Source organism: Melopsittacus undulatus, chromosome Z, assembly GCF_012275295.1.
Source record: "Melopsittacus undulatus isolate bMelUnd1 chromosome Z, bMelUnd1.mat.Z, whole genome shotgun sequence".
NCBI lineage: Eukaryota > Metazoa > Chordata > Aves > Psittaciformes > Psittaculidae > Melopsittacus > Melopsittacus undulatus.
Window position 1 is genome coordinate 47,091,908 of NC_047557.1, and position 10,822 is coordinate 47,102,729.

A 10,822-nucleotide genomic window follows, 5' to 3' on the forward strand; every position below is an offset into this window, starting at 1 on the left:
GTACCACTTAGCACATTTAACCCAATTTAATGAGAAAACCTAAAAGTGCCAGTTACCACTCAAGCTATTCTCCCACATTCCTCTGCATTATATATTTAGAGACAAAAGAAAAAAAAAAAAGAGGCAGACATAAGAAGGATTTTTACATTTTAAGAACAGATGGTACACACTATACTCATGGACACAATTGCCATTTCATGAATACAGACTGGGAGGTTATTTTCTGAAAACTTCTCATATAAAGAAGTTATAGAATATTGTCCTCTTAAAGAAGACAAACTAAGAATTTATGCCATGCTCAAGCCAATTGAGTGTGTCATGTCACTGGTAGAGGTTCACAAGTCAAAGGTCCCTTTGCATGTTAGTAGGGTGCAAAAGGTCATTAGGCTTGAGGATTGGTGTTTACAACAAAGAGTTGTCTCTCCAGCCCTGACATCTCTGTCGGTATCACCTGGGAAATGTTCTCAGAGAGGCTGGATGCATCTGTATTATGGTTTAAGCCCAGCTGGTAACTCGGAACCATGCAGCTGCTCACTCCCTTTCGGCCCCCTTCTCCAGGTGGGATGGGGAGGAGAATCAGAGGAAGGTAAACCCCACAAACTGAGACAAGTACTAAAGTATAATAATAATGGCAAGGGAAATAACAAGGGGAGAGAATATAAAACTAAAAAGGGAAGGGAAAAAAAAGGCCCCAGTAAACACAAGTGATGCACAATACAATTGCTCACTATCTGCTGACTGACATCCAGTCCGACCCTAGCAGTGATCTGTTCTTCTGTGTAACTTCCCAGTTTATGTACTGGGCATGATGTGCTGTGGTATGGAATACCTCTTTGCCTGGTTGGGTCAGGTGTCCTGTGTCTGCTTCCTCCTGACTGGTAGAGCATGAGAAGCTGAAAAGTCCTTGATCAGGGTACGCATTACTTAGCAACAACTAAAACACTGGTGTGTTACCAGCCCTGCTCTCAGACTAAAGCCAAAACACAGCATTGCACCAGGTTACAGCTACTAGGAAAGAGAAAAATAACTGTTAGAGCTGAATCCAGGACAATCTGGCAGTCCCTGCTGCAGTCATCAGTTTAAAATGGAAGCTCACTAAGAGATTACTGCAGGGCCCAATGCTGTCACCTGTAGAGATGCCTGGGACACTAACTAGAAGCAACTGGAAGCAGAAACACAGCAAGCTGCTGAAGTGGCTCAGTTTCAGGAATGGTACTGAAATTACGATGCACAAAGAGGCTGAAACTTCTGTGCAGATGTAGTACACGCTGCACAGAGCCACCGACGGGCCGCTCTTGACGCAGTCTCCAGAGAAACGGACACCCTTGGGTCTGGGTTTGAAAACACTTGAAAGGGGACGATGTGGCCGGAGGTGAGGGAGCAGCGAGGGCGCCGGTTTACAGAGCTCCCTGTGTGCAACCTGCTGGACTCAGCTCGCTCCAGTTTGCGAACACGCACAGGTCTACCGCAAGGTGGCTCTGAACAACCTCTGTAGAGCGGCTCGGTGCTGCTCTGAAGAGGTTACTGGGTGGACAAGTAAAGGACTGGCAGCCTAATCTAAATTAGAGACTGAAAGGACTTGGGAAGGGATTTGTCCTTTAATATTTAGACTGTATTCCTTCACAGTGGGAAAATTTGTTCTGCTATTTCATGGTTTACTGACGAACAGGTTCAAATGTGAATTCAGCAATCATACATGTTTTACACCGTATTAATTGTGAAGGATACACTCAAGCTCACATTACTCTCCAAATCTACTTTTAATAAAGCTCCGTTGAAAAAAAAAATTCCGGGAGATTTCGTGGAAAATAAATACAAAATTGAAATACGAGGCTCGTAGAAACATACAATACAACCCAGAAGGTACTGAGAGGTACTTGAGGAGTTCTCCTGCCTGCAGCAGCGTCACCAGGGAGCTCAGACCGGGTCTCTTGGGGTTTTGCTCCACTGGGGCTTGCAACTCTGCAAGGATGCAGCCCGCATAGGCTCCCTGGCCTGGCAGCCTCCTCTGCTGCCTGGCTGCCCTCAGGGGAAAAGGGTTTTCTTTATATCCCCTCTGAGCCTCTCGATCTAACTTACGCCCGCTGCCTGTCATCTCTGCACCGGGCATGCTGTGAGGATGTTTCCTGGATGCCAGCCCCACGAGTGTTTGGTGCCCCCGGACTGTACCTCCGCCAGGCTGCACCAGCGCGCATACCTCAGTACGCAGGGCAGGGCAGAGCAGGGCCGGGCAGCAGAGCAGCGCTGGACTCGGTGCCCTCACCTGCACTCGCTCCACTCACGGCTGTTTCCTCTCTGGGGGTGCCGGAAGGGGGCAAACTATACTAGGGACGACCTGAGGGGATTATCACCTTCCTCTAGCGCCTGGCCCCGCTCCTGCCCATCGTGTCGCCGCTGCTGGCACCCGCGCTCCGCGGTGGCTCGGCACTGCCGGGCTATGCTCTGTGCCGTTCCCCCTCTCAGCCCCGCGCCACAGAGGCAGCGGCTCCGCCGCCGGCAGCGCCGCGCCTCAGGCACGCGCCGCCCCGCCCCCACGCCGCTCCTGCCCCACGTGGCCTCCGGGCACGAGCCGCCCGCTCCTCCCCCCGGCACCCCCGCCCGCCGCCGGCGCGCGCCGATTAGCATAACAAAGCCCTGCCCCCCGCCCCCCTTTTCTTCGGCGCCCGCCAATGGGGGCCCGGGAGGCGCCACCAGCTGCGGGCGCCGCGGCCGCGCGGGCTATAAATAGGGCGGTTTGTCGGGTTCTCCCTCAGAACGCTCAGGCAGGGAAGGAGGAGGCGAGGCAAGGCTGTCTCTCGGAGGTACTGCCGCTAGCCGCCGAGCTGAGTGCACACGCTGCTATGACTCTGGAGGAGATCCACGGACAGCACGCTTTGCCGACAGAACACGACTGGTACGTCCGGGGGGTCTGGGCACGGCGGTGGGGAAGCGGCGCGGCCTGTGGGGACGTGGCGTGCACAGCGCTCACTCTGCGCCTTCTCCCTCCCGCAGGATGCAGGGTGCCAGCAAGGCCCTCCACGAGCTGCTGGTGTCGGCTCAGCGCCGCGGCTGCCTCACGGCCGGCGTCTACGAGTCGGCCAAGCTGATGAATGTGTAAGTACGGAGGGCGGGTTCGGGGCAGCGCCTGGCTGAGCGCGGGGGTTTCAGCGCCGGCCGCGGGGCTCAACGCACCGATCCCCTCTTGCAGCGATCCCGACAACGTAGCCTTCTGTGTGCTGGCCGCGGACGAGGAGGATGAGGGGGACATTGCCTTGCAGATTCACTTCACCCTGATCCAAGCCTTCTGCTGCGAGAATGATATTGACATCGTGCGGGTGAACGACTTGGCCAAGCTGGCTGCTATTGTGGGTCCCAGCGAGGACTCTGGGGAGCCGCGGGACTTCCACTGCATCCTCATCATGGTGAGTGTCAGCGGGAGCCGAGCGGGGTGCTGTCCTCCAATGCTATGCTTGCGCTGCGGGACTCCGTGTGGGGTGGTTAGAGCTGCCAGTAGTGAGAGCATCCTCTGGGCAGGGAAAGGAAGCGGGCTTGGCGCACCGTACAGAAAGTCAGCTGAGTAGTAGTAGTAGAAGGCTACGCTTCTCGTAAGTGTGGATTTTCTCAGTTGTCCACAAGGGTAACATCACTGCTTCCAGCTTTGTCTGTTTCGGGACAGGCAACACGAAAGTGCCTTGCTTCCTAAGCTAGTGCTCCTGTAAATGTTGTGATGACTTTTGCTGGTGGGCAAGCACTAATGGTGTGCAACTTCTTTCTCTTTGGCAGAACCCGAGTGAAGAAGGCTGGAAGGACCCATCTCTAGAAAAGCTGAACTCTTTTTGTGAAGCTAGTCGAAATGTCAATGACTGGGTGCCGACTGTCCCCCTGCCTGAGTGATGGTGACCCAGTACATCTGGGGAGGCTGAAACCTTTGTTGCATTCTCTATGTGGTATGGGTTCACCATTGTGCAACAAGCTGCTGATTCCATGGATTAGCCTGGTCAAGAGACTGGATTAAAGTCACTCAGACTGGCATGCAGTGGGCTCTTACAGAGGAGAAAGAGAGCAGCTCACATCACTAGTGAGCCTCAGTAGGCTGCAAGTGTGGAAAGGCTGACATACCATGGAACTGAAAGAAGTATTGCAAGTTTCCTGGTCAAGTGGAGCTGTTTCAGAAGGCAGAGAGAAAGTTGAGGGAAGTGGGCCGAAACTTTCCAGAAGGACTGGACAGAGTATTGTAACTAGGAGCTGTTCATACTGTCTGCAAAACACGGAAGGAAGTTTGTTTTGATGGACTACCTGGTTACTAAATTAGATTCCAAAGTAGACTTTAACAGGCCTCTTGGGTCACTCTGCAGAATTAGTTTAATAATGCAATAATTTCTATTGAACTGTTTGCTGCTGTTGAAGCTTTCATAATAAATCTTTTGACAATTAACTTCTGGGAGTGTCTTGCTTACTGGGTGGGGAAGCATGTCACTAAAATACCACTGATGTTTTGCTTGTGTGCTGTAGTCGAAGGTATACCTCGCACTAATGGAGCTGTTGCTCAAATACTTTCTCTCTTGAGCCTGCTCAATGGAGAACTGTGCTGCCCAAGTTGATAATTCAACCTTTCACCCTCTTGCAACAGCTGCTTATCGCAACAGCTTGCAAGACTATGGAGCTGCATGCTTAATGAGCTCACATATTGTAATAGGTGGTCTTTGTAGTCTAGTGGGGGAGGACAATACATGGTGGAAACATAGATTTTTTGGAAGATGGAGCTCCAGTAAATAGTATCATTAGTTCTTAAATATGACTTAGACTCATTCAGAGCTGCAGTACTCCCACTTGACAGAAGCAGTTTAAACTTGGGGGGGAGGGGGGAGGCTGCAAAACTCCTTAGATGTCAAATACATCTAACACTTGCTTTGATTAAAATGACATCGTTAAATCTAAAACTAGCTAATAGTGAATAAACATCACATCTGCCACAAGCTGCTCTCTGATTGCCATATGCTGTAACAATAGAAGCTGTCACTCCAGAAACCAATTCTGCAAAACCTAATTGCATGTCAACACCAAATTCACTCCAAAACAATTTAAGGATGGTGAGGCCTTTTTCAGAGATCCTGTCATGGGAAGTTAATATGAGTGGGCTTTTTTAGCCCTGTGTTAAAAGAGAAAAATATCAGTCCCTCACCCCCCTCTTTTGTGCATGATCTATATGTGTGCTCCAAGACTTGTTATTAAAATGGCATAGTAGTGATCCCTTCTCCAGAGGGCAAGAAAGCTAGACTACTCACTTCCTCTATAGACACTAAAAATACTTAGTTATCACAATTACATTTCCTCTAGGCTGACTTGCAGTGATTGACAGGAGCACTTGCTGAAAAGTGGTCATTTCTACAGTTGCAGATTCTGGGAAGCTGCTTGCTCTCACTTTCATTGTTCCCGATAAGGGAAGTTCAAATTCAGCTCCAGCATTCCTGGAACACGCTCCATTCTGCAGGAGGTATCTAGCAGTACTTGCCCTCCTATTACAAGAGGATGTAGGATGGCAACATGACCAGAGTTTATGCTGAAACAAACACTGTAAGGAGCCTCAGACTTCTGCAAGCATTCCCTCTTTGCACTTCAGATACAGGAGTTTCTGCACAGCCTGTTTTTCTACTTCACCTGAACTCATCAACTGGTGTCTGCTCTAGGACTTTGGGAAAAATCACACAGAGGAGCTAAGAGAATAAACAGCTTTCGCAGCTGTGATAACAGAAACTGCCTTTGAGGCAATTGCCTTGATACATAGAAAATATAATGTCTGGATGCTTTATTGTACGTTTTTATAATTTTCTCTTAGCAAATGCAGGTTGCTTTATTTTCAGTGGTTTTACAGCTGAGAAAAATATTTCTGTTCTTTGCTTGGGGCCTAATCAGCACTCAGAGACAAGAACAGATTAAAGTGAACTGTCCTGAAATCAACTTTTGTGTAAATTGTAAGCAATACTTTACAGTCTCGAGTGGTATAAATAAAAGCCTGAGAAGGTGGAAGTTCTCTAGCATGTATACAATTACATTTACAATTATGTATACAATTAAAGTATAGCAGAGAAGAAATGCAACCAATTTGTTGTCTGAGACAGTAGGTAGATAGTTGCACCTAGTAGGAAGTTTAAATTTCCAGCTTTTTTTGGAAGAAACACATCAAACAATGAAATTAATGAGGCGGCACCAAAATCCCTTTGTGAGGATGTTGTGTCCAGTCCCTGAGCAGATGGGAGGCTGACCTTCGCCTCCCCAGTAGTCTTGTGAAGCTGTAAGTTGTGCCTCACAAGAGGTGCACAATTTCTTATTTTAGTTACCCATACAGTTCTCCTGAAATCCCTTCTGGCTCAACACAGATCCACTGTAACATGAATAGTATTAAACCTGAGTTAGTCTGCAAATGTTATTAATACGGGGTTGCAGCCAAAGGCAGCTGTAACTTGCAAGTTATGTGTTGCTACAAATATCTGTAATGATTAACGCTACTTAATGTAGCAAAAATTTAGCAGCTGGTCTCCTGATACTAGTAGACTTCATCTTTATGTGCTCAGATACCTAACTGTGGAAGGAGCTGTGTGGTTTTTAAAGATAGGCAGGAGATGCTGGTCAGCTCATCAGGTATCTGGGGTGCTCTGTCAGGTATCTGAGGGATCTGGAGGGCAAGGACAGCAACCTCTTTGCCTGTGAGCCTGGGCCTCTGGACCTCCCTTCCCAGGAGGCAAAAGTGCCCTGGCATTGGCACTATGGGTTGGCAGGGCTGGCACGGGCTGCTGGAAGGTCAGATGGTGTGCTTGCATCCCAGCTGTGCAGCATGGCCTTCAGAGGCTAGTGTGCTCTGCACCACAGTGGGCCACCTCTGGGAACTCTGGGGAGGAGACTGAGGCTGAGTAAAGGTGGTTCCCCAGAGCGCAGGCCAGCCTAGTGACATATCAGGAGGTGCAGCGCACAGAGTGCAGTCACAGAGTGGTGATGCTTCTGCCTCTGCTTCTTGAAGGTCTCATTTCTGTCAAGCCCTTCACTTGTGCACCACTAGGTGATCAAAACTGTCTTTAAATACTATAATCATAGATATTTGCGATGTGATGTCTGTATTTTCTTCTAAGCTTTTTTTTTTTTCTTATGAAGTAATGAATAAAGTTTCATTATTTTTTTTTTTTTTTTTTTTAGCAATGGGTTTACATTTCTCTGCCTGGGTATCTATTTCACCATCTAATAAGTGCTGACTGACAGGAATTTCCACTCATATGCTGTTTTCTTCTCTTAATGCTGTTTTTTTCCCTGTTATACTTCTCTGCATCAGTTTACTTTTCTCTCTCTTGTGGTTATAGATGGTGATCTTCTCTTCAGATGAATTACTCTTTTCAATGAATTAACTACATTATCATCTTATCAGGATATATATGCATACTGGCACACAAGATGCAGCTGTTATAAACAGTGCTGTTGTAAAATCTTGGCTGTTGAGTAGCAAATACAAAAGGGAAGATAATAAAAAGTATATTACAAAGAAGCAGGCAAACTGCTGCACAGAATAATGTTTGCATAAAATCTGTGCATGTGCTAGACAACCTGCTCAAACAACATTTACAGCACTGGATGCCCAATGAAGGGGAGCTGACATGCCTTTGCAGCTGTAGAGTTCTGCTGACTGGTGGAGTTTTCATCGTAGGTGGATGCTGTTTGAATTAACGTTATGTTCAACAATCTTTGCAAAAATGCTGGTGGCAGAAACATGCCATAGCACTGTCTGACACATAAGGGCTACCTGGCTCATCTCAACAAATCTGTTAACTCCAGCTCTAGAATTCCCTGTCATCAGGAAGAGAGAGCACTGTGTGCCCAGGTTAAACCATGGCAGGTATAAAGACACCCTATTACTATTGGAAATAAATGATTTCATGTGCGTGAGCAAGACGGATGTGTGGAGAAGGATGTGTGAATATTGTATTCCTTGCAGGAACACACATTGTGGACAGCTGTGCTCATGCCTGTGCCTCCACAGGACCTCACTCATTGTAAGCAGCAGTGGCAGAAACCCAGTTTAGCAGAGGTATGGAGCTGTTCAGCTGTTCAGACAATGCATACTCCTCACCAGAGCCATTATTTGCACAGGTTTTTATGAAAACTGCCTCTCATTGTTGCTCATTCCTTACCCATTTCATCATGGCAGGTATGATTTGCTCACTTTGTAAAGTCTGAACATGCAGTGATAGGACATTGGAAAAGCAGAGCTAATGCTTTGGGTGTAATTATTTCATACTGAATGAGCAAATTGTTCTATTCTCCTATTGCTCTTCATTGTCCTGCAGTAAGATACCCTTATACACAACATTGAGAATAATTCAAAATATTAGAGTATATGTGAAGTATTAATTAGAATATATTGGTATCTTTCAAAGTATAATCAGATCCCAGACATGCCAGTTGTAGTTGCTGTAAAATATCTTTCAATCTCCTACTGCTCTGGCATATGATTATTTTGCTATGCTTATTTTCTGATCATTATGCATAGAAAAAATAGGTTTATTTTCTTCTGTGTGTCTAGTCCTCTCTTTAGACCTAACTTTCCTTTGAAATCATGACTTTGAAAAGTTACTATGAGGGCACACTGCTGATTCGGAAGTAGTTTGTGCAACTTCTTTTTTTCCTGCTTTGGAAAGATACCTATAGAGATATATGTAACAAGAGGTTTACTGACTGATTTAGTATTTCCTGTCTTTCACCCTTTTTTTGAGAAGAGCTGCTGTAACTGTCTGTAGAAAGTCCCACATGCTACAATCCATTACTGAATAGTGATAAACAAAAAACACCCAAGGTGAATTCCAGTATCAGAAGCAATTTTTACTGTCACACCACATAAGTGAAGTTAAGAATTTTCAGAATGGTGAATTTAAGGTTTGCTTCCTACTCCCTGTTTTGAGGCACCTAAGTTACAGCAGCCAGCTTTCACATCCTACTGAAGTCAGCAGAAAGCAGTGGTGCTCCGTAATTTCTGTTTAAATACCTAACCAAATAACTAAGGCACAAAGTATTAATTTGTCTTACAGAAACAAGGCACCTCAATTAGATACCTACTATGTACTTTCAAATACCTATATGCTCACCTGTGAGCCCAGAGACAGAGCTCTCCAATCAGCTTATTTAGCTGCAGAGCCACAAACCTACATACCAGACTTGGCTTTACTCTTCTGCTAAAGAACATGTATATAGGGCACAGCTCCAGAAGTGCTTTTGCATGGATTGGTTGAGTGGCTGAAATGAACCTGTCCATCTTTGCCTGCTAACCTGCTTTGGTTCACATGGTAGAACACAGAGTTGGAGCATGCAAACAGCATTTCTCTTGGAAGAAACCAAGACAGAAGACACACTCTGAGGGACCAGCTAATGCTTTCCAGCTGCCATTGAGAATTTAGTTCACAGGACCACACTTTAGGTACATACAGCACAGTTATTTGCTGATTAAGAATAAATAGTCACTTCTTGACAACAAAAAAAGAGGAATATGTTGGCCTACTTTTCACAAAAGAAGAGATTTTAGTGTAGTACATATACCAATTTGCTTTAAACAATTGCATGCTCTTGAATTAACAGGGTTAAAAATCTGCTTTGGCAGCAGCTTGCGGAACTTAATTGTTTCTGAGGCAAGAAGGATGAATGGGACTATTTCTAGAAGTGGTTGCCAAAGGCTTTTTTTTGGTAACAGACCAGCACTGCCCAACTGGCCGCATGAGGACAGCTTTGCCTGGCCCATTGCCTTTGTGCCTGAGGAGCAGGTGGCTTCATGGGCCATGCATGGTGATCCTGCCCCACTATCATGCCAGCCCATAAGATAGTAAGGCCATCGTGTGAGCCCTGTGTGGGCCAAAGCAGGGGCTGTCCCCAGCACGGAACCTGTCCTCTTCAGTTGCCACTCATTGTGTGGCTGGACTTTCTTTGTATGGAACACAACACAACTTGCAGATAATTTCCAGATGTCATAAGGATGAATAGGACTGTACCCCAAAGAAAAATACTACACTGAGATCTGAATCACTGGATTAAAATGTTACAGTGTCACAAACCATATTAAAAATGTAGGTAAGTGCAAGATGATCCATCTTGTGTGGTAGGAGATGATAGCTACCGAATTGGAGAATGTGAAATCTTGCTCCAATGCTATTGTCTATCGGTGGTGTACAACGTTTCTGTGCTCTAAGGTGGCCTGTGCTAGAAACAAACTCCTTACCAAAGGCTGTTTTCTGCTTGTGAGAGTTAATGCATCAAAAGAATTCATATTGTTGTTATAGGTGATTTCATGCTGTTGAAAGTATGTTTGTGGAAAGTGAGCAATGAAGTGCAAGCTAGTTGGATGCAGTTAAAAACAGAAGGCTGGTAAAGCACTTCACTTTTTCCAAAGTATCAGTTGTATCCTTTACTAATACAGGTGTTCTCGGTCTCACATAGTGCTCTGCTACTGTAGCCCTACGAAGTCCTTCAAATAAACTGTGGAGGAAGAAACCAGTAAGGAGCACTGCATGGTTTGTGCTAAGCTGCTCTGTTATTCAGATGTTACCTCTCCTGGAGTGCTGCAGATGTATGATAGACGGGCTTGTTCTGTCTGGGGTAGGAACCACAAACCCCACTGATGCCTCAAGTTTGCATGGATCACTGCTTTACAGAGTGAGAGGGAGCCACAGATGTTTGGTAGTGCTTCAGGTCCATGGCTAACAGAAGCATGATTTCTGCCTATTACACGTGATGACAAAAACTGTTCTAAGTGTCTTTAACTACCTGGCTAGCAAGTCTAATTTAAAGCAAAGGTACACTGTGTGACTCTCTGGAA

The 10,822-nt window shown here is 46.2% G+C and overlaps 1 protein-coding gene across 1 annotated transcript; it reads left to right on the top strand.

The window, feature by feature from the left end:
- The first annotated feature begins 2,767 nt into the window (after positions 1-2,767).
- Positions 2,768-4,414, top strand: GADD45G (growth arrest and DNA damage inducible gamma). Its single transcript, XM_034072913.1, has 4 exons — positions 2,768-2,893; positions 2,992-3,093; positions 3,188-3,401; positions 3,763-4,414. The coding sequence occupies exons 1-4, from the start codon at positions 2,841-2,843 to the stop codon at positions 3,871-3,873; spliced, it is 480 nt and encodes a 159-aa protein (XP_033928804.1). The 5' UTR covers positions 2,768-2,840; the 3' UTR covers positions 3,874-4,414.
- The last annotated feature ends 6,408 nt before the right edge of the window (positions 4,415-10,822 follow it).

Coding starts and splice junctions, on each gene's coding strand:
- GADD45G (XM_034072913.1), top strand. CDS start 2,841: ATGACTCTGGAGGAGATCCACGGACAGCACGCTTTGCCGACAGAACAC. Junction 2,894..2,991: donor TTGCCGACAGAACACGACTG/GTACGTCCGGGG, acceptor TCCCTCCCGCAG/GATGCAGGGTGCCAGCAAGG. Junction 3,094..3,187: donor TCGGCCAAGCTGATGAATGT/GTAAGTACGGAG, acceptor CCCCTCTTGCAG/CGATCCCGACAACGTAGCCT.